At 41.8% G+C, this 25,139-nt stretch overlaps 1 protein-coding gene across 1 annotated transcript; it reads right to left on the minus strand.

Annotated features, from left to right (window-relative positions):
• Positions 1 to 889: 889 nt before the first annotated feature.
• LOC142193879 (aquaporin-5-like) lies at positions 890 to 18,650 on the minus strand. Its single transcript, XM_075262892.1, has 4 exons — positions 18,288 to 18,650; positions 6,843 to 7,007; positions 3,560 to 3,640; positions 890 to 1,090 (listed from the first exon to the last, which is right to left on the minus strand). The coding sequence occupies exons 1-4, from the start codon at positions 18,648 to 18,650 to the stop codon at positions 890 to 892; spliced, it is 810 nt and encodes a 269-aa protein (XP_075118993.1).
• Positions 18,651 to 25,139: the final 6,489 nt, after the last annotated feature.

Raw genomic sequence — 25,139 nt, forward strand, 5'->3', positions numbered from 1 at the left:
CAAAGTAAAATTAGCTGACCTGACTGTCTGACAGAAGAGCAGGAGCTAACAGTTCTGAAAGTAATACAGAAAACTCAGCCCCCCTCCCCACCAAAGAGCAGTGAGTCACATCATCTATCCTATAGTGCTAGATAAGGAGAGATACAGATTTGGGACCAAGGAAACGATGTGTAAACAACAGGAAAGGATAATTTCCATAACAGGTAAACAAAGCAGCATTGCTAAAGCAATTGATTTAGCAAAACTACTTGCTCTATTGTCCCTCGATGTCATGTGGACAGTGTTCCTATTGATAACATGGCGGCTAGAGGACCAGAACAGGAACAGGATCGTTATTGTCACGTAGTATGTGACAAGTTCTACTCATATACACCCAACAATTTGAAACAACCCCACATAATAGGAAATTATCAGGGATATTTAGTATTAAAGGATATTTCCACCCTTACAATCAGTTTCTTTTATTGCTCCAGTGCATAAAAAGTAATAAAGTGAAGCGACATTTTTACTTCTTAAAGTTAAATGGAACGGAGCGTGACTGCAGTATCAGGCCACCGTGTTTTTTCAGTAAGAATTTTCTATGAAGCTATTTTCAAAGTTCCTTTATTGGCCATCTTAGAAGCACTGCAGCAATAAAAAAAAAATATTATATAAGAAGGTGGGAATAGCCTTCTTCGCACCTCAAGCACAGTGCCAATGAGGCAAGGCATCCAATCTTCACAAATTGTGCAGATATGTGATACAAGTGTTTTATGTGAAATAATGTATGTCCTTCATTCTTCAAGATTTTCTAACCTATCCTATATCTTACTCATACTTTCTTGTATGATATGACAAGTTAGAATGGCAACACTGTCCATCTTTCCATCATCCTGTGATGCAGTTAACGTTACAATGTCTGAAGTTCCATTGACTTTCTCCTGGGCTGCTCTTGTCTTTCTTCCCAATCTTCTTCTTCTTCACGCAAAGTTGGCATTCTTCCTAGGAGCACAGCCAACTTCTCAGAGAAGCTTTGCTCCTGGGGGCATAATATATAATTATAGATCAAGGAAGCTAGGATAGCCCCGACCATAGGTCCAATCCAGAAGATCTGCAGAGATAAAGAGTAAGTTAATAAGATTTCACCAAATGTTCTAACTCAGTAAGAAATAGGATTACAAATATGTACATATGGATGTAACATGAACCTTACAGGACTTTATATCTGTGCAAAAAATGTAGTTTTAAGGCGGAGAGGTAGCATACGGACACCAGTGGTCACCTTTAAAAATCCATTCAAGTGAATGGGTTTAAAGCTGACCACCAGCAAGCCGTCCCCTGTCCAGTTTCCCCAGGGTTTAGAACAGAAACCCCTGGTTGGACAGCGCTTAACATTTCAATCCATAAATGGCTTTAAAATATTTATTTGCTCTTACAAAATAAATCTGGACATTGTAGTGGACTTCTAGCAACATCTAGAATCATCTTCAGTCTTCCTCGTGACCCTTCCTGGGGGCCCCAGTATACAGTCCTATGAAAAAGTTTGGGCACCCCTATTAATCTTAATCATTTTTTGTTCTAAATATTTTGGTGTTTGCAACAGCCATTTCAGTTTGATATATCTAATAACTGATGGACACAGTAATATTTCAGGATTGAAATGAGGTTTATTGTACTAACAGAAAATGTGCAATATGCATTAAACCAAAATTTGACCGGTGCAAAAGTATGGGCACTCTTATCATTTTATTGATTTGAATTCCCCTAACTACTTTTTACTGACTTACTGAAGCACAAAATTGGTTTTGTAACCTCAGTGAGCTTTGAACTTCATAGCCAGATGTATCCAATCATAAGAAAAGGTATTTAAGGTGGCCAATTGCAAGTTGATCTCCTATTTGAATCTCCTCTGAAGGGTGGCATCATGGGCTACTCAAAACAACTCTCAAATGATCTGAAAACAAAGATTGTTCAACATAGTTGTTCAGGGGAAGGATACAAAAAGTTGTCTCAGAGATTTAACCTGTCAGTTTCCACTGTGAGGAACATAGTAAGGAAATGGAAGACCACAGGGACAGTTCTTGTTAAGCCCAGAAGTGGCAGGCCAAGAAAAATATCAGAAAGGCAGAGAAGAAGAATGGTGAGAACAGTCAAGGACAATCCACAGACCACCTCCAAAGAGCTGCAGCATCATCTTGCTGCAGATGGTGTCACTGTGCATCGGTCAACTATACAGCGCACTTTGCACAAATAGAAGCTGTATGGGAGAGTGATGAGAAAGAAGCCGTTTCTGCACGTACGCCACAAATAGAGTTGCCTGAGGTATGAAAAAGCACATTTGGACAAGGCAGCTTCATTTTGGAAACAAAAATTGAGTTGTTTGGTTATAAAAAAAGGCGTTATGCATGGCGTCCAAAAAGAAACAGCATTCCAAGAAAAACACATGCTACCTACTGTAAAATTTGGTGGAGGTTCCATCATGCTTTGGGGCTGTGTGGCCAATGCCGGCATCGGGAATCTTGTTAAAGTTGAGAGTCGCATGGATTCCACTCAGTATCAGCAGATTCTTGAGAATAATGTTCAAGAATCAGTGACGAAGTTGAAGTTATGCCGGGGATGGATATTTCAGCAAGACAATGATCCAAAACACCGCTCCAAATCCTCAGGCATTCATGCAGAGGAACAATTACAATGTTCTGGAATGGCCATCCCAGTCCCCAGACCTGAATATCATTGAACATCTGTGGGATGATTTGAAGCGGGCTGTCCATGCTCGGCGACCATCTAACTTAACTGAACTTGAATTGTTTGTCCAAAATACCTTTATCCAGGATCCAGGAACTGATTAAAAGCTACAGGAAGCGACTAGAGGCTGTTATCTTTGCAAAAGGAGGATCTACTAAATATTAATGTCACTTTTCTGTTGAGGTGCCCATACTTTTGCACCGGTCAAATTTTGGTTTAATGCATATTGCACATTTTCTGTTAGTACAATAAACCTCATTTCAATCCTGAAATATTACTGTGTCCATCAGTTATTAGATATATCAAACTGAAATGGCTGTTATAAACACCAAAATATTTAGAACTAAAAATGATTAAGATTAATAGGGGTGCCCAAACTTTTTCATAGGACTGTAAGTTTATAAGTAATGGGGTGGTCAAAGAGTTGCTGTTGATGGACTATCCCTAAGATAAGTCATCAATGTCAGATCAGAGAGGTTGAACACCCAATACCCCCACAGATCACTGCAAAGTGTATGGAACTAAGCTGCAATAGTGTGGAATTGCTCCTAACAGCAATATTTATGGTGGTGCCAGACCCCCACTTGTCTGATATTGGTGATGACCTATCCTAATGGTAGGCCATCAATATCAACCATTGAACCAGGTGATGCCATGTTAATATAATACTGTACGATAATCTAACACTATAATTGTGTGATGATTTAGGGATTAGACAAGTGCAAGGAATAACATGTCATATGCTTTACATCTTCTTCTTGATCCCTTCATCCCCAGGATCATAAATGGTGACTTAACAAGGTCCATATAGTAGAGAGCTTTTCATTTGTCTTACCCAATGTGTGTGAAAATTTCCAGATATGAGAGCCGGTCCAAATGATCGAGCTGGATTCATTGAGCAGCCGGTGAAATAAATCTAAACAGGAGGACAAAAGGGCAATTATATTTGGGATTTTACACCAACTAGAGAAAATGATATTGATGTGATAATCTGTAATAGTTTTGGTGGTAATCCAGTCATTACACTTTGATTAGATTCATACTAATCTATACTAGGTTCACATTTGCGCTCGGTCTCCGCTGGGGGTTTCCCTCCCCCATTCCGCTTTAATAATGGAAGTCCCTTTATAGTCTATGGGATCCATGGGTTTCTGCGGGTAAATGCTTATTATGCAGATGCCGCTGCAGCAAGAAATTGACCTCAGTTTCAAAACCTGCATTGTAAGGCTTTGGTAATGCATTTTTTTTCAGCAGTGTGTGAATGGGAGTTTCTTACATAAAATCTATTTCATGGGTACTTTATATTGAAGGGGGTTAAACCCTGGGAATTCTGCCAGTACCTAACTTTCGACTTTTTATAATGAGTTGGTTGGGGCCAATGACTGCTGTGCCCCCATGGCTTTCATTGGCAGGATTAGTTGAGCTCTGACTTATAGGGGGATTTATCACACATTATTCACCAGTTTCTGGCATAAAATATAAGAAAAAAGTCTCAGATTTTTGTGTGTCACAATTTTTACTGCATTTGAGCCCCACGTTCAGGAAAAATTGAATTTTTAGTTGAGGTTTAGTTGAGTTTAGTTGAGGGGGTTTCTAAAATATACAACAGAGACTGGTATCATTTCTAGCTATAACGTTGGCCAGTTCCTAGCTGGAATAAAGTTGAGATTATGCCACACGAAATGCTGTTTATGTCTCTTAAATATTAGTTGCACCTCACTATAGTGCAGGGTAGGAAATGCCAGTCTTAATAACTCTTCCCTATAGACTTCCTAGAGCCCATATGCCTCTAACTCTAAGGCCCTTGCAGACAACCGTGGTAAGGGGTCAGTGTGCTATCCATGTATTTCGCAGATAGCACATCGACCCATTCTTTTCTACGGGCCAGTACACATGACCATGATTTTCAAGGTCCCACTTGCGGGTCAACAGTGCGGGCCATATCAGATAGGATTGCTTCCGTGGTTCCTGTTCATTTAATGAAGCATGGCTAGGCACGGATGGAACATGGCGACATCCCCGTTTTCTCCGTGTGCAGTCCGTGCTTTTAAATCATGGGCAGCCGATTGCAACCGGCAGTGAGATCTGTTTAAAGTCAGAGAGTACTCAATACTGAGCACGTATGTCCCTTCAGTGACTGAAAAAGGTCTCAACAGCCAGACCATCATCATCAGAACTGCTGAGATGTCCCTACAACATGTCAAAGGTCTCCTCTAAAAGAAGTTATTCTGTAGGGTCATCACTTTCCAATCCTTTTTGGAAGCATGGAAACAAACAAGATCAGCAGCATCCCATAAATATTACTAGCGCTTGGCTGCACATTGACATTTTTAAGTTTCCCGTTCATCAAATAAATATATTGTAGCATTTATTAGAATTAGAACATCAATAGCAAGATATACTGAGCATAGCAATGTAAAATTACGATGGGCTGTAAAAGTTAATGGCAACTTCAAAGTAGATCTGACGTGTAAATTCTCATCTTTCTTCTAGGATTCCATCTGCTTGGATCTCACACTGTGTGATGTATCATGAACAGAATAGTTTATATAGTCATCTCTGACATGTGGGAATTATTAAGTACGCACTATTAATGAATGTTTAATCACATGCCTGAGGTCTCCAGGAACGTGCAGGATTTACCAATCCTCATGTCACTGAGATCACATTCGGAGCTATTAGGACATTGTATATTATCTTACACAATCGAGATTAGAATAGCGCAATGTATTGCACAATTCTAGGGAGTTTCTTGGGAATTGCCTGCACAAAAGGACGAGACTATGAAATCAGTGTCAGACTGAAATAGTTCCTCTGGTGGGCCCAGCCAATAGCTTCAGCTAATAACCTATACCACAGCTTCTTCAATAAAATCTTGCATATGTGCAGATTATCTGGCGTTACTGAGTATTTACCCACCATTGTCCTCCCCTGTAGTACTGTGCACTCCCCAATAGCTCCAAAGCTGTTTCATGTACAGTACTATATGGGGAATAATATAGCCATGGCCCTGGATGCAAGCATCATACATATAGCACCATGAGGTCCCCCTCCCCCAGTGGCCTCACACAGTGTAATTTGCTCCCCAGAAGCATTACACAATTTAATATACTCCTCAAAGCCCCAAACAGTATAATGCTCTACAGTGGCCCCCACACAGTATAATATGCTCCCTGGTAGCCACCCACAGTATAATAGGCTTCCCGCAGTGCCCTTCTAGTATAATGCTCCACAGTGTCTCCACATAGTTTAATTTTCTACCCAGAGGTCCCACACAGTATATTCGGCTCCCCACAGTGCCCCCACACAGTATATTCGGCTCCCTACAGTGCCCCCACACAGTGTATTTGGCTCCCTACAGTGCCCCCACACAGTATATTCGGATCCCTACAGTGCCCCCACACAGTATATTAGGCTCCCTACAGTGCCCCCACACAGTATATTAGGCTCCCTACAGTGCCCCCACACAGTATATTTGGCTCCCTACAGTGCCCCCACACAGTATATTAGGCTCCCCACAATGCCCCCACACAGTATATTCAGCTCCCTACAGTGCCCCCACACAGCATATTCGGCTCCCCACAGTGCCCCCACACAGTATATTAGGCTTACGTGCCTGCTGGGCTTGTGCCATGCATGGACTATTTGGAGGCGATCTGGCTATTGGATTAATTTGGCTATTTCCACAATTTATATGTAGCAAAGGTTATCAAGACTTATAATGTATGCTTTTCCACATTCATTTGGGTTTTATTTGTCCCCTTAAATCATACATTCCCATCCTGTATATCCTACTGTATACTGTATATTGAAATCCTATCTACACAAGCATAGGGAAAGGACAATGTTTAGAAGCAGACTTTTAGCCTGTGAATGGTTTCCAGTGAAATTTTCATCCCAGCAGTGCCATTTTTCTCTGTTTTATACTAGCATTAGTAGAGTGTAATAAATCTTCTATGTGTCTTCTGGGTCTTATAACTGTGCTATAAGTTTCAGAACTTTACAGTATATGAGCTGCTAGTGTACATCTGCTGTGATATATGGCTATTTGTTGTGGTAAGGGCATAATATAATTTACAATGGTAACCACACTTAAAGTATATAACACCAGCACTTACCCCGACTAAATGACCCAGCACGACCGAGAGACCAATAGAAAGTGATGGAGACCCTACAGTGTCATCCCGTCTGTCATCAGTAGAGGCATAAATGCAGAGCACTAGTTGGAGGGTCAGGATGATCTCTACAGTCACAGCCTGTCCTTCTGTCGCATTATTACTGGGCTGAAAAAACAGACATGAAAAACTTAGTAATAGTAATAATAATAAAAAACCTTATTTATATAGCACCAACATATTCCATTGCACTTTACAAATCAGAGGACACACGAACAGACAATACTAGATATTACAATGTGACAAAGAAATTAACAGGAGTGAGGGTCCTGCTCGCAAGAGCTTACAATCTATGAAGTCACATATGATCAATTACTTACCATATCCCCTACGGACAGACAAAATTTAATATTTTTATTAAATGGATTTCTTTAAATTATCCATTGTTTTATATAAGTGACAAACAAATCTATTATTACTATAAATGAATATAATGTCCAAGTAGTGTCAACATGAACAAAACTGTTGAAAGTGAATAAAATATTCTGTGACAGAAATAATGAAAACTGTAGAAAGTGACCTTTTCAAACAAATATATTAATAAGTTTTTATGCTTTTTCCATATAAACATATTACAGTTTATCTACTACAGCACATATCTGTTTTATGCTCTCTTCTCACCTTTGCTGTGTAGACTTATACAGAGCAGCAGAGCCATTTCATTATCCTTTAAGGAGTTAATAATAGTAATTATAATAATTAATCAAAAGCTCTATGATGCTGCTGAAAGTCTTCAAGTGCATGTATCATCAAGTGCATATTGTTTTGTTCTAAACTGTTTTTATTTACTGAAAAGTAATTTTAGTTTATCCTATTTTCTATCAAAACTTATAAAGAAATATATTTTGCCTGAGCTGCTGTTAACATTTAGAGATATACTTTATAGCAGGAATATGGGCCATAGGGACATGCAGACTACAAATGGCTTATTGACATCTATGGAGAAAGAGTTGTGGGCATGCTTTGTACTCTGTACAGAGGACGATATATAAGAAGCAAGCTGTAACCATCACTAGAGATGAGCGAACAGTAAAATGTCCGAGGTTCGATATTCGTTTTGAGTATCCCCTCAATATTCGACTACTCGAATCGAATATCAAACCCTATTATAGTCTATGGGGGGAAAATGCTCGTTTCAGGGGTAGGCAACGTTCGATCAAATTATACTTATCAAGTCCACGAGTGAGGGTCGGGCTGGATCCTCCGAGCAGTCTTCTCCTGACATGCGCATGTCCGCACTACAAGCGGACATGCGCAGTCGGCTCTGCCCAGGCCCGATGCCTGGCAGAGTGAATGAAGAGCCAGAAGAGCCGGAAGATGCCGCGGGGAAGCTGCACGGAGAAGACTTCTAAAGGTAGGAGAAGAACCAGCATTGACTGGCCGACGGTATAGCATTCGGCCAATCAATGCTGGTTCTGCATCGAACTTTTACATTTGAACAGCGAGTGGTACTCGATCGAGTACGAGTATTTCGAATACCGTAGTATTCGATCGAATACCTACTCGATCGAGTACTACTTGCTCATCTCTAACCATCACCTATTGTCAATAGTAGATCCTATGATACAAATATACAGATGTAGCCATAATCAAGAAAGAGATGTTGGAATGGAATGAAACATTCTGTATGTGAATGTAATATATATATAATTACAATATTAGTTATAATGCAAGGAAACATTTATTGGGGAAAACAGTACAATTGAAAGGAGGCTCTAGGCACTAGTACCCAGTTGGACTGCTTCTAGCCTGGATATAAGCTGAGATATGATTGAGTATGGAAGTATACAGGTTCTATATGGTATCCTGCAGAACATTTGCCCACAGATGCTACAGCTGAACCTGTAAATCCTGGACACTCTTAGGCTTCCAAATCTGGGTCCCAGCTGGTCAAATAAATACCGCAATGACGATAAGTCTGGATACTGGGCAGACCAAGAAAGTGTTGCAATCTGGTGGAGAGATTCCTGAGAAGCCCTTGTGTGTGGGTGAGCATTATACTACTGGGAAATACCAGTTGGTAGCCCTGCCACGAGAGGATGTAGGGTGTTCTGCACATAGACAGTGTCCTTTGCATCACTACTAGGGGGGGGGGGGGCAACTGTCATATGTACGACCTCCTCAGCAATTGTATGAAACTTCACAATTTTGTCTTTTTTATGGAATGCATAGCAGGTGAACAGGTCTGCTACATTATTGGAACAGAATATGCAGTTTCCTACAGTGCACCATATCATGATAAGTGAGCCACTGGAAAGTGGAGACTTCATGTGATTTAGGGTAGGGCTATAAACTTTGGCTATGACTCCTCTTGCACAACCAAAGATGCCATGGTTGACCTGCGACTCGGTCACAAATGTCAGTGAATGGAGTTCACTGTAACCCTGAGAGTTCTGCAACTTTTACTCACAGAAAGACTAGGCATGGTTGGATTTTGTTGAGACTAGAAGTTGTAGCTCCCTCAGCTTCACAATGAAACTTCATTCATTTACTTTGGGATCAGAGATACGACACAAGAATCTTTAGTCATGCAATGGGAGTAGAAGTCAAAACTGCAGTAAAACATCAAGAGGCTATTTGGGATAAGAAAGAAGTGTCCATTCTAGAGGAAAAAATCAGACAAGCTGCTTAATAATAACTGCCAAGGTGTTAGATTAGGTCTATAAATTAATACAATGTGTAAATTACAGCCACATTGATGCTTTACAAAATCAGTTTATAACAATGAGAACTGAAATTTATAAGGGATTTACCAAGGATTTATTGTGCACAATGATGAACCTCCAGGGAGCACAGATTGGAACGCTGTCAATGATAAACTATAAGACACACCTTAGAGGCCAGCACATTATATCATTATATTCCCCATTAGTAATAGACATAATTACAAAGATGTCTGTCTGCGGTGTGCTGGCATTGTAAGTGCAGAGTGTAAGCAAGGCTATTGTTCTTAAGACAGCATGCAGCTTGTACCTCAAGTACAATAAGTGACCCTCAGGTTTCCAAGAGGCCAGGGATTGTGTTTGTGTTGTTATTCATCTGTTTCCCATAAATAAATGTAGCACAATTTGTATGGCTTCAATGAGTGAATGGCCCCTCCGTCTGAGGGGCCTTTCACATCACATTTTAGCATCTGTTTAGTGGATCCATTTATTGGATGCAGAACCAAAAAAATCTTAAAAATGAAAACAGATGTGAAGGGAAGGTTTTCTGTTTCTAACTATTTTGTGTTGGACACAAACGGATCCACTGGTTTTAACATTGAGTCTGCCCTTCTTAGCCCACTGCTGTGGTTGTATTCACATAGGAGAGTAAGGCTAAAGCCTCACCTTGCGGAAACACAGCTTTTTTTGTTGCAAATTTGGTTGCATTTTTTTAGGCAAAGCCTGGAGTGGATTGAACATAAGGGAGAAGTATAACCTGGGGCCCAAAGGCTGCGATTCAGAAACGCTGCGGTAAGAATCACAGCATTTTACAGTAACTGCAAAGTGGATTCGATTCATGCAAATCCCATGCCCACTTTGCGTTAAAATCCGCAGCGCGAACATGCTGTGATTTCCAAAACCGGCGCGGTTCTGAAAACTGTAGCATGTTAGTTATATCTACGGAAACGTCGGCAACTTTCCCGTAGATATAATGGTGGAAAATCCGCGGAGGAAAACTCTGTGAAATTTCTGTTCAAAGGGCTGCGGGAAGAACCGCAATGCGTTACCGCCGCGGTTGTCCCTAAAGTGCTTCAGCACAGCGTTTCTGAAGCCTTAGAGCTTCATATGTTTCCCTTTACATTTGTAGAAATTTTTGACTCAAAAAATCGCAACAAACTCTGCAACAAAAAAAAGCTGCGTTTCAGAATTTTGGGCCTCAGCCTAAGGCTACATTCACAGGACCGAGGTACAAAGCGGACGTGAAAATACTGCAGCGTTTTACAATACCTGCAAAGTAGATAGGATTCTGGCTAATCCCATCCACACATTGCAGAAAAGTATCTGCAGTGGAAACGCTGTGATTTAAAAAAACACCCGCATGTTATACCTGTGGAATCGCTGGTGTTTTGTATATAGGTATAATGCTGCGGCCTTATACTGCTTTACATGAGGCTAAGGGTTGGTTCACATTAGCGCTTGTATTCTGTCTACAAGGAGTCTGCATGGAGACCCCACCGGATGGAATGCAATCACAATTGCAAGCTATGTGCTTGCAAAGCACATGGAGCCCATAAACTATAATGGGCTCTGTGTGCTTGCCACGCACTGCCCGCACGAATGAATTGTGTGGGCAGTGCGCGGCAAGCACACGGAGCCCATTATAGTCTATGGGCTCTGTGTGCTTAACTGCACAGCGCTTGCATTAGCGTTGGTATTCCGTTCGGGGGGGGGGGGGTCTCCATGCGGACTTCTTGCGGATGAGCGCTACAAGCGCTAGTGTGAACCAACCCTAAGGGTGCATTCAGACTACGTAACGCCGGGCGTGTATGAGAGCCGTACACGCCGGCATTACGGCAGACTGCCGAACACTTCCCATTCACTGCAATGGGAGCGCTCGTAACAGCGGCGTTTACGAGCGCTCCCATTGAAGTGAATGGGAAGTGTTTGGCAGTCTGCCGTAATGCCGGCGTGTACGGCTCTCATACACGCCCGGCGTTACGTAGTCTGAATGCACCCTAAGACTGCTGTGATCACAGGTTATTATCATCCCAAGAGTTCCCACAACAGGTACATAAGCAGTGTAATATCTTGTAATATTATTTTAACTTTGTCTTTTTTCATTCTTTCCTTTTCTTCTCCTGCCTAGATATAGATTAAGAACATTACATACACATGCAAATACTACAAGTGAAACTGAGCCAAAAAGTCTAGTGCTCTGACTTTTTGCATGTGCCTATTTTTACAAGTGATTCCTTGGTGTCTGAATACCTTACTTATAAATTAATCTTATATAATATGATATTTTTCATTGTCATTTTCTACAAAAAAAGGTTAAAACAACAAAGTGAAGAGTGAACATAGCTTTGGTTAGCCCCCCAAATCCTGAAGAATAGGCAGGTAAGCAGCAACTAAAACAATCTGTCAACTGCGGGGAAAACAATCTGCCGAGAAACTGGAACGTTAAAACACGACCGCCACTAAAAGCGTCCTTGGAAAGACATATATGGAGCACAATACTTCTACAATTCACATAACTGCAGGGAAGCCCCTAAAACTGGATGGAGAAATAAAATAGGGAATAAATGACATAGAATATAAAGTATAGGATAATAGACATCATTAACATTGATACATATGAAGAACGAGCCAAGGAAGGCTTAAAGCAATTGGTAAACAAGGGAAGTATTGCGTGGGTGTGGACGTATATATATTAAGCAAGCTGGCCTACATGGCATGACAAATGGATTTACTGCGTATCATTAACCTGTCCTGTAAATCTATATAATTGGAGCTTCAGTTTTTTAAGGAATGACAGAATTATATCAGGCATGACTTCCATGCTATCATCCAAAGGCTGTTTAGAAGCCAACAGGAATGTCTTAGAATTGACTTACACTCCTTTTACTTTTCTTAAAACTCAAATTGGAAGGAATTTATAAAAACTATGTCTTCTATGTGATGCGCGCCTGTATTATCAAGGTGTATATCAGAAGTAAATCAGGCGTATACCCGTGCACCAGAATGAACTTACATGGGTTTCCTATATTTTTCTGTCTCAAGTTGCAATAAACATTATAAGCCGAGGTGTCGCTGCCCTGGCCAGCCCCGCTCTCCATCCCTCTCTGCCCATGTTTGGCTAACTAACAAAAGTAATACTATACCAAATGATAGACCTAAGGCCCCAGTGGCATAAGTACTGCCATAGCAGCCATAGCAGCTGTAGTGGCCTGTGACCTTCTGACCTTTTTTTTTTAATAGGCTAAGCTGCTGGAGTAATCTTATCCATCCCTGTTCCGGCTCAAGGCCGCTTCTGCTTCCTCTTCTGTCCTCCATGGCGCCCTGTGCATCCCAGCAACATGATATAGGAAGTATGGGATGCACAGGGCGGCATGGAGGGCAGAAGTGGAAGTGGAGGCAGCCGTGAGCAGGAGTAGGTATCAGTAAGTAAAGCTGTTGGCCCGCAGCAATTTTATTTGTTGGGGCAAACATCAATAAATATTGCTATTATTATATTCTGGGGTCTCTTTAGACCCCCAAATATAATGATTAGATGCCCAGGGGAGGAGACTGACCATAAAAACCAGTGTTATGTACTTCTCCTGGGCTCCAGTGCGATTCCATACTCTCTTCAGGCCTCTGTAGTGCCGTCACAGTCGTCACGTGGGTCAGGCCGGTGTCATGGTGCATAATGATACTGGCATAACCCACGTCTGTGACATCATTGAAGAGGGCAGGAAGCAATAGGTAGTCACGCTGGAGCTCAAGAGAAGCGAGTATCACTGTTTTTTTCTTTGGTCACCTACCCTGGGCCTCGGATCATTATACTCTGAGGTCTGAAAAATCTTCAGAGTATAATAATATATTGAGGGTGGTGCACCTCAAAAATTTTGGCCAAAATTCTTGCAATGAACACCGTAGGGACCACGATGGGACATAATATTGTGTGGAGGAGCCACTATATCACACTATACTGGGTGGAGGGGCTACTATGTGACATTATACCATATGTAGGGGCTGCTATGGGACATTATGCTGTGTGGAGGCCACTTAAGGATAGTAAGAGGCCTGTAAATTTTGACCACTTCCACCCATGCAAGCAAGCGATAAAATCTTGTTTGGTCTCCTTTAACTTTGTTTAACCAGGTTTATCTCTACCTTCATGGGGAGTATAACCAATATTTGGCAGGAACACATCTCATCTAAATGTAGTCATTTTTAAGGATGAGACAATGGACGTCTATGGTTTAATATAGATGTGATAATATCATCCCAAGGGTAATTGCTCTCTAAACTCCTACCGGTTATTACGTAGGTGATCATCAATGGGAACTAGTGCAATAAACTAAGCCAAAGATATAATTGAAAACTACACATCAGCTCATTAGGATCTATAATTAATATCCTCCATATGATATATGGTTATGATGCAAACCTGGAAAATTACTCTAAAATTAAGACGTGATAAAAAAAAAATTCTCAATTAAATCTGAACAGGGGCAGAAGACTCAGCCATTAAAGTCTCTCTAGCATAACTTCAGGCATGGTGCTGTGATCCATCATGTCGGCCTGTGTTTTATCCCAATTATTATATTATATATATTATTACAAGTATTAAAACTGAGATGGCCAATGAGAATAAGCTGACAAAACCCAGGGAGTGTTTCTATTTGCCCATATGTTACAGTATAATCCATAAAACCACTATCAGAACTGGTAAAGGAATTTTACGGAGACCTGTACACCGTGCTATGCCTAAGACAGGACTGATAGAGGGATATCACGAACAAGAAAGAGAGAATCCCTATGTTACCTCCTTCTCGGTTTTGCCTGGAGTGTTCCTTTAAAGGGCACCTATTATTTTAGATATATGTCATATTGATATGTCAGAAGTTTTAATTTTTAGCTTCTGTCCCAATCGCTAAAATGAAGGGACAGAAGCGCTCAGCTAAATCCTGTTCCATTTAATTTTTGATTGGTTCTGCCACTTGTTCAGCATTGGTCAGAAATAAAGGGGCACAGCGCGCCAATAAGCATTTCCGCTCCTATGTTTTAGGGATTAATGGGGATGTATAAGTTAGACACACAGGAGACAACAAGTTTGCTGTAGAACCATCTAAATTCATTACTATATTGGCAGTTTTAAAAGTCATTCGACTCATATGGGGGCCCGAAAGACTCTGAGTGAATGAAGGGCCAGTGCATGTACATGACCAGAGATCCACTAATTTCTATGGGGCTGCCAGGTAATATAGTCCTGACAGCCCCATAATAGGGAATGGAGCATCGGTTACACAAGTGCACCGGTGCTTCAAAGAGAATACAGGGGAACTTGTGGTCTCCATTCTGCTGATCATTGAGGGACCCAGCAATGAGACCCTAGGAAAGTGACGTTTATCCCTTAGCCTGTAGCTAGTGAATAAGTGTCTGAAATAACATAAGCATTTAAGGACAAATTACCAACCTCTAAATCCCATCAAACCACTTTAACAAAGCACTCATGAGAAATATATCTAGAACGGCTTTCATTGGAGACCTTGTGTCATGCAGGAAAAAAGCAATATGAAAGTCACCAAAATGGTCAACAGATAAGACTTTCTATAATCGAAAATGACAATTTCCTAAAAAATTTCTTATTAATGAAATACTGAAAAATGCACCAAAACCAGAACAGGAGAATATTGCTCTATGACTTTTAAGTTGCCTTAGGTCCAGTTGTCTACAACCATCTGCCTATACAAATACACTGTGCTGTATACAATTTTTAGCAGAATTCTTTGTGCTGAAAAAATCACGGTCTGCCCCTTTGAATAAAGCTAAATCAAAAGTATACCAACATACAGTGGTGTAACTACTGGGGTAGCAGGGAAGACTTTTGCACCATTTAAAATCCTGTTAAATATACTGGGATGCTGGGAAAAAAATTCAGAATGAGGTGGAATTGGCAAAAAACTCATTCGTGGCAATTTCGTACGGGTTAATTTTTACGACATTCAGTATGTGGTAAAAATGACGTTACTCATATTCTGAGCCTCAGTATGATCACGGCAATACCAAAGTTATATAATATTTTTAATGTTTGGATAGTTTTTTAAAAAAAAAAAAAGTAAAACTTTGCAAATAGAAAAAAATTGTGTTTCTATGTTCTGGCAACTGTAACTTTTTTAGGGTAAGATGTCTTTTTATGTGGGGCAAGATATAGTTTTTATTGATACAATTTTGGGGAAGATCTGATGGTTCAATCTCTTATTCCATTTTTTAGGATGTAAACTTTTGAAAAACCAGCCATTTTGCCAATTCGATTTTTTCCTTGCTACGGCGTTCATCGTATGGGATGAATGTTTTTATATTTGAATAGTTTGGGGATACCTAAAGGATTTATGTTTACATTTGTTTATTTAGTTTTCTTATATGATCTAAGGAATGAGGGGTGATTAGAATTTTTAGATTTTTTTGTGTTTAAACTTAAAAAATTGGTTTTTTTTCAGACCCCTTAAGGACCCTGAAACCTAGGAGGTCTCATAGCCCATGAAGTATACTACAAAACTAATGTATTGTATGCAAAATCCATTGACTTCTAGTACACCCTGCCTACGACTCCCGACTGGCACAGCAAACTATCGCCACCCTTCTGCCAATGTTCAACCAATTGCAACCCTTAGCAGGGGGTGCTGGCTGTATTATACAGCTAGAGACCCCCATGTATGGAGCTCCTGAGCCCTCTCTATAACCCCACATACATGTATGTGATTTTGCATGAAGGGTTTAATAAACCCTATGGCCACATTAGCCTATACCAGGGATAGGGAACCTTCGGCACTCCAGCTGCTGTGAAACTACAACTCTCATCATGCACCATTCACTTCCATGGGGGTTCCAAGAACAGCAGAGAAAGTATGCATGCTGGGAGATGTAGTTTTAGAACAACTGGAGTGCCGAGCTTTGCCTACCCCTGGCCGACACATTGGAAAGTGCTACCAACACAAACACTGAACACACATTATACAGCAGATAGCACAGAGCCATATAAATACATGTACAGGTGAATGAATACATTGTATGATAAAATCCGTGTGTAAAACATGGAGATTTTGCAGTGGATTTGTAGTGGAAATTGTGGCGATCTCCACCATGGATATTTGCCAGCGTATGTAGACGTGCTCTAAATCTCAACAATAGTCTTTCACCCTCTGCAGCAACGTAAGATTTAATTGTGTTGTCTTAGAAAACCAGGAGATATCATCAGACTGGCTCCTGGCAATGTTTCTTTTCCATCTTTTATAGTGAAGCTTTTTATTATTTCTTCTTAGTTTAACAATATTTCCACAGAAGTTAAGTTATGAAGCAAATCACATTATTTCCGACCACTAGACATATATCAGAAGAGCGATGCTGGCTCAGTTTATTAACTAGGCTAAAAATACATTTGTCATCTTCATGTAACAGTGTGTAGGATTTTATCTCTCTCAATACAGTTTTACTACTAAATATGAAAATTCGCTATTATTTTATACAGGGAAATATATATTTAAATAGCTCGATTTTATAGTAAACCAGGCTTCGAAGTTGGAAAGTGGGTGACAAAATAAACTGGACCAGGATTTTGGTGAAATTTCCTATTATGGGGTTTTACAAGGTCCACTTATTATTTGTACAAGGAGCCCTCAATAACCTGACAGAAGCCAAAAGACCAAAATTGGTATACATTGGTACTATATACCTTTTTCTTTTCTATGACATAGTATATTCCAAGGCAATCTTGGCCAACGAGCAATGGATGCCGCTCGGAACCTAGGCATAGATTATAAATCCATATGACATGAAAGTTCCCTATGCCAAAAGAAATATGAGCCATAATAAGTAACTACCCATCGGCAAAATGGCAGCAGAGCAAATAGTCACCACACAAGTTCTTTCAGGTTTGGACATCCACCTATTATGTTTCACTTATCACCTTAAAAAGGGACCCATGATCCGCGCCTGAAAGATATATGTTATGTAGTCCAATAAACCTACTATATAAAAAAGTCAATGGTAGTCTTCTTAAAATACACTAATATGGCCCTCAATTGTATTCTGTGGCAACATAGTTACATTGTAGATAAGGTTGGATGAAGACATCAGACATCAACATGGTGGATTGTATCACATTGCCATTGGTTCTTCACATAGATTACATTCATACACATCCATGACTATATCTGATTTGTGAAAAAGCCTTTGTAGATGAGCCAAATTTGCACAAGTAATAGCAGCTATTTCCCCAACATCCACCTTGAGACCAAATTGTTTGCATATTATAAGTTTATATAAGTAAAGTTGGGCAATACTTTAGATTTGTGGTTTGATGAACATTCATTCATTCATCAGATTCTCCATCTAGTCTCTTATACATTTATGTTGGCTTTGGCCAAGACTACTCATGTTCTAAATGGGAAGGAGGGAGTAAGCCAAACATGTCTGGTACAGGCTTAACCCGAGAAAGACAAAAGAAATGGACATGATGAAATCCAAAAGCCTGGTGGGTTCCCCCTCCCCCATACACATAAGATGTTCGTAAAGCAGTATACTTGACAAGTACTGTTCACACAACCACTAAAATTCCCCTAAAGTAGAGCAATATTACTTATGATCTAACAAATAAGATAAGATATTATAATAATGGCAGTAGTCAAGTTATTTTGGATGTTGTATTCACCTAAATTTGACTAACAACCAGATATTACCTAATAAAATAGAAACTTACCATATTGACTCCAAAGCTACCATGAACTTCTTCAGGCGTAAACTCATACAGTAAGCCAGCTCCGATAGCTGCCCCCAACAGCTGAGCGCAAACATAGCAAACGGCGCGAAAGAGGGAGATCTGCGATGATACCAGAAAAGCCACCGTCACCGCTGGATTGAGATGGGCACCACTAATGTGTCCTAAGGTTTGCACAAGGGTCCCTATGCCCAGGCCAAAAGTGAAGGAAATCTGCAGAACAGTCGGAAGTGCTGACTCCCATTTCATTGCAGAACCCAGGCCAAAAAAGACGAATATCAAAGTACCAATGAGTTCTCCAGCAAATGCCCTTGTGAAGGGCCCAGTGCACATCTCCTTCATCATGAATGCTTAATGTACAGATGGGTTGTTTCTGTTTAAAATCTATTTCTTCTTGTGATCTCAATAAATGATAGGTACATGAACCCTGCACAAATTATATACAAGGCTGAAGATTGCAGAGATACAAGGGGCGGCACCAAGGCTCAGGAAATGATAGCTCCCATCCATCGCAAACAGAAAAGTTTCCAGCTCCGGGCTGCACTAGTCGCTCCTCCTACATTTATATGCACATAATAACTCTGTTGCATACAGAAATGTGTATCTGCATCCATGTGATTAACTATATCCTCTTCCTCTACTCTTCTCTAATAACTGTATACTATTTTTATCCCAATTTCCCAGCACATGACATATACTGCAGAGTGAATGGTGTGATATGGCTGATTCATGCGAGCCATCTATATTGCAGTGTGTTAGCTATGAGACACAAGCTGAGTGACAGTACGAGCATGACAATTACGGTCTATTAGAACATGAATTTACTGACTATTACATGACTAGTAAGCAATGAGCGCCGCACTATATACAGCACACACTTTCCTTCAGGACATTCTAAGTAAGCGACGAGTGATGTATTGTACACAGCACCCACTTTCCATACCGAAATTCTAAGTAAATAATGAGATATACACTGTACACAACACACACTTTACATAGGGATATTCTAGGTAAGCAATGAGTATAGCAATGAATACAACACAAATGTTACATCAGGATAATCTCAGCAATGTACACAACACACACTTAATACAAGGATGTTCTAGGTAAGCAATGAGTACCGTAGTATATACAACACATGTTCCATCAGGACACTCTTAGTAAGAAATGAGAGCTGCCATGTATACAATACACATGTTCCATCAGGACATTCTCAGGCTGCATCAAATTCTCCATTCGGTGTCTCCAGCACAGATGAGTCTATAATCTCCAAATCTGCATGTAAGCAATGTCCGGAACAGAAGAGAAAGAGTCTCTGTACTGGAGGACAAACATGACTGTCCCTTGAAGGAAGTGTGTAGGGTTAGCGGGGGGTGGGGGGAGGATACTCACCTAGCCGGGTGTTGTCGCTCCTGTCTCCCGCGCGGCGAGTGCTAGAAGTTCGGGGGGTGCAGCTTAGCAAAGCTTCCGGTGGTTAGGTCAGAGCTGCTTTCAGTGGCCGGCCATCAGTGCAAATGGTCCCTCCCTCCCTTGTTTTTTTGCTGTTCTTTTCTTATAGGTGCAGGCCTTGAACGAGTTGTACAAGACTGGAATCTACGTGGAGTATCTTGGTGTCACGATGGCCTCGGCGGGCGGGGGTCCTTGGAGTTGTTTATATTCGGTGGGGGGAGAAGCATTGTGGTGAGTTTTCCCCCATAAAATTGGTCTGCTTATGACAATGGGTGGTCTGGCTCATGGTGGGTCTCTCACGAGGTCGTTCATGTTTAACGTGTTTGTAAATAAAATGGCTGCTGTGGCCAAAATTATCCAACAAGAAGCCTCGGTGACCATATGTTATTGTATAGTGGGGTTTTTGGCATACAGTCAGGGGTAAAAGGTTGAAAGCAGTGTAGGAGGTTAAGGGATAGGTTAGGCACCACACTCTACAATGGAACAGTTATGACTTTCACCGGCGATTATAGTTAAAAAGAACAGATACCCAATGTCCCCCATTACAGTCAATTCCAAAAGAATGGAAACAGAGATGCAGATTTAAATCTAGAATCAGTAAGAAATGAGCACTACAGTGTATACAATACATACATTACATCAGGACAATCTCAGTAAGCAATGAGTACTGCAACGTATACAACACGCACTTTCCATTAGCACAATAGTTCAATACTATGTCTTGTAAATTTTTACATTTGCTGCATAAGTGGAATGAAGGACATGCAACAGAAGTATCCAGAGGTAGGATTTCTGAAGGGGATTTTTATACTACTCCAGCAGCTTAAACAGGAATGGCTGGGCCCCAAGGCGAACATTTGAAATGCCCCCCCGACCCCGAACGACATTCCCCTCCCCCCCCCCCCCCCCCGCACAAACCGCATTCCTGCATATAGTATTATGCCCCATAGTGGACCCTGCACACACTATTAGGTTTTTCAGACTAAGCGTATAATGATTGGAGACCCAGGGGAGGATAAAAACATTAAAAAAAAACAATGTTACTTATCTCTCCCTCCTCAGACCCCAGAGTATAATAGTTGGAGGCCTAAGGGAGGTCATACTTAGCCTCCATCATAATTTTTGGGCCTCCTCATAGCACCTGGCGCTCTATCGACGTCTCCTCGGTGACGTCATGCCTCCAGGGTCACCGGGGCACAGTGAAAGTTATGACGCTCAGCATGCCCATGGTTGCTGGTGGCTTAATCTCAGGCTTCAGTGGCCACCAGAAGAACCTCAGACAATGTGAGGAGGTACAAAAGAGGCAAGGGAAGTTGAGTATTAATGTTTTTTTTTATTTTTGACCTCCCCTGGGCTTCCACTTATCATGCACTATCATCACAAGATGGTCATTTTAGTTGATTGTTGGTAGTTCATAAAAAAACAAACAATTTGGAATATTCGGGTTGAATCCATCTTGGTATGAGTCAGTTCACCCATCTCTAATCATCTATTGCATTTTAGTCCAGTTTATTCCAATAGTCACTGATAATAATGAAACACCACTGCCAGACTGATCGTTGACTCAAGAACACGGCAGGAATGGGGTCATTTCTGGAACAAGAACATGGACTTTTGAAAACCTCATTCAAATGAATAGGACATTAGCAGAAATGTCTTAAACAAGTTTGCCACATGTGAATATACCCTAATAGTGTCACATCTCTAGGTCAGACCTCTCCAGCATGTATATGTTCTGTTTAGTGAGTCAATGACGCAAATGTTCAGATTTTTTAACAAAGCTTTTTTGCCATGGTTGTTAAATTCTGTGTTAAAGGATATGAACTGTACCAGATGAAAATGATCAAAAGGATCATAAAGTTTACAATAAAACCTGCAATACTCACAAATTCTGATGACAATGTTTTTACTCTAAATTTCTGCCAGGCGCAGTGTTATTGTCTTACATAGAAATAACAAGGATCTTTCTGTTCTATTCTGTTCAGATTCATGCAAATTTAACCCCACCCACTTTTGTGTTGACTCCACCCACTCGTTAATTTTTCATGTGCCCGCACACAGTATAATCCTCCGACAGTCACCCGTAAATTATATGTCCCCCTCTATCTCTCCCCCAGTTTCATATACACCCTTCATCTGCCCCCAGTTTCATGTCCCCCTTCCATCTTTGCCCCCAGATTCATGTCCCCACATCTCTGCCCCCAGTTTCATGTCCCCTCCATCTCTACCCCCAGATTCATATCCCCCCATCTCTGCCCCCAGATTCATGTCCCCACATCTCTGCCCCCAGTTTCATGTCCCCTCCATCTCTACCCCCAGATTCATGTCCCCTCCATCTCTACCCCCAGATTCATGTCCCTCCATCTCTGCCCCCAGATTCATGTCCCCCCAGATTCATTTCCCCCCTCCATCTCTGCCCCCGGATTCATGTCCCCCATCTCTGCCCCCAGATTCATGTCCCCTATCTCTTCCCCCAGATTCATGTCCCCCTTCCATCTCTGCCCCCAGATTCATATCCCCCTTCCATCTCTGCCCACAGATTCATGTCCCCCATCTCTGCCCCCAGATTCATGTCCCCCATCTCTGCCCCCAGATTCATGTCCCCCCATCTCTGCCCTCAGATTCATGTCCCCCCATCTTTGCCCCCAGATTCATGTCCCCCATCTCTGCCCCCAGATTCATGTCCCCCATCTCTGCCCCCAGATTCATGTCTCCACATCTCTGCCCCCAGATTCATGTCTTCTCCATCTCTGCCCCCAGATTCATGTCCCCACATCTCTGCCCCCAGTTTCATGTCCCCTCCATCTCTACCCCCAGATTCATGTCCCTCCATCTCTGCCCCCAGATTCATGTCCCCCAAGATTCATGTCCCCCCTCCATCTCTGCCCCCGGATTCATGTCCCCCATCTCTGCCCCCAGATTCATGGCCCCCATCTCTGCCCCCAGATTCATGTCCCCCTTCCATCTCTGCCCCCAGATTCATGTCCCCCATCTCTGCCCCCAGATTCATGTCCCCCCATCTCTGCCCCCAGATTCATGTCCCCCATCTCTACCCCCAGATTCATGTCTCCACATCTCTGCCCCCAGATTCATGTCCTCTCCATCTCTGCCCCCAGATTCATGTCCCCACATCTCTGCCCCAGTGTCATGTCCCCCCATCTCTGCCCCCAGTGTCATGCCGTCCCCTCCTTCATCTGCCCCCAGATTCACGTTCCACCTCCACATTAAACTTACCTTCTCCTCCGCTCCCTCGCCGCTCTCTGCACGCCTCTCTCGCTGACACATGCGGCTGAAGCGAGAAGCTGACACAGGTCAGCTCCTCGCTTCGCCGCTGCGTGTCTCTCTCGCTGACACATATGCGGCTGAAGCGAGGAGCTGACCTGTGTCAGCTCCTCGCTTTGCCGCTGCCGCCGGCTCCTGGCTTGCAGACGCGTCTGGCTTGCATATCGCGTCTGCAAGCCAGGAGCCGGCGGCAGCGGCGAAGTGAGGAGCTGACACAGGTCAGCTCCTCGCTTCAGCCGCATATGTGTCAGCGAGAGAGACACGCAGCGGCGAAGTGAGGAGCTGACCTGTGTCAGCTCCTTGCTTCAGCCGCATATGTGTTCAACTCAGATCTGCGTCCTCTGGACGCAGATCTGAGTTGAAATCGGGATATACCTCCCTCCAACCGGGACCGCGGGACATGTCACCCGAATCGTGACTGTCCCGCGGAAATTGGGACGGTTGGGAGGTATGTATTAAATGATGAGACATTCTGTCTGTGTTCATATTGTTAAGTTGTTAACAAAGTTCTGCTGAAAAGAAAAAAAAGACACTCACAGATAGGGTGTTCCTCCCCTTCTTCCTGTGTCTCTGTCTGTCTCTCCTCTCTCTCTCTCTGCACATGTCATGGCTGCAGGAAATGCAGTCTCTCTTCACAGAACTGGATTCTACTATAAGTTTTTTAAGCTGTTTGTTGTGCTAAATAAACACACATTGTTTGCTACTCAAGTGAGACTAGGTGCTGATTTATACTGCTGCTGACAGGTTATGGACCCAGTCTCACAGAATCCCAGAATCACAGCTCACCCAGAATCACAGAATCCTAGACTCTCACAGCTTGCACAGAATCCCAGACTTTCCCAGAATCCTAGACTCTCACAGCTTCAGAGCAAGCACAAAGAAGGAAACAGCAAAGTGAATCTAAGAAGAGATGGCATCTAACAGTAACGCAATGAAGTTCACAGTGCCAAGCCTGACTAACCAGAACTATCAATCTTGGAAATTCAAGATAAAGATGCTGATGATAAGAGAAGGTACGTGGAAATATACACAGGAGCCTAAACCTGATCCGGTTCCACAAGACTGGGCAGAAATGGATCAGAAAGCACAGAGTACCATATCACTCAGCATAGATGATAATCAGATTGTGCATGTATGTAAATGTGAAACTTCAAAAGACATGTGGGAGCAACTGCAAAAGGTACATGAGAGGATTAATCTAAGCAATAAGCTCTATCTAATGAGAAGGTTGTACCAGTTTAGGCTACATGATGGTCAAGATATACAGGACTATATAAGAAACACTCTAGAGACTGTAGAGCGCCTGCGAGGCATTGGGGAAAATCTGAAGGATTTCCATGTAGCCGCATTACTTCTCGGCGGTCTTCCAGAAAGTTATGATACACTTGTAACTGCATTAGATGAGCGCCCAGATGATGAGCTCACATTGGAGTATGTCAGAGGAAAGTTAGTGGATGAATATAAGCGCAAGACAGAGAGTGCAAGCAGCAAGTCGCATAACACAGAATCTGTCTTAAAGGCACAGGATGTATATGACAGTAGACACCACCTGAAAGAAACACGTGAATGTTTTGTATGTAAAAAGCCAGGACATTTAAAGAAAGACTGCAGAGTTTGGAAAACTAGAATGAAAAAGCAGAGCAGTCATCAAAGAGTTAAAACTGCTAAAGATGTGCAAAATGTCTCTGAGAATACTGAAACTGTATTTGCTGTCGGTACATATAGATCAAACCAAGTGTGGTATATAGACTCTGGAGCAACTAGTCACATGACCAATAACAGAGACTTCTTTTCTAAGCTTGACCAAAGTAAGTCAGATAAAGTGATTATGGCCAATGGTCAGCACATGAATTCAGAAGCCATAGGAGATGGTTACATTGATTGTCAAATCTCTCCAAGTCAAACCAGAAAGATCCCAGTAAAGGACGTGCTGCATGTGCCTAATCTAGAAGGTAATTTATTATCTGTGAAGAAACTCACAAGACAAGGGAATGAAGTTTCTTTTAAACATGATAGCTGTATCATCTCAAAGCAGGGTCGTATACTAGCAAAAGGGAAAATTAAAAATGAACTGTATCAGCTGAATTGTAAAGAGTGTGTGTA

The sequence above is a fragment of the Leptodactylus fuscus genome, chromosome 2 (genome assembly GCF_031893055.1).
Source record: "Leptodactylus fuscus isolate aLepFus1 chromosome 2, aLepFus1.hap2, whole genome shotgun sequence".
NCBI lineage: Eukaryota > Metazoa > Chordata > Amphibia > Anura > Leptodactylidae > Leptodactylus > Leptodactylus fuscus.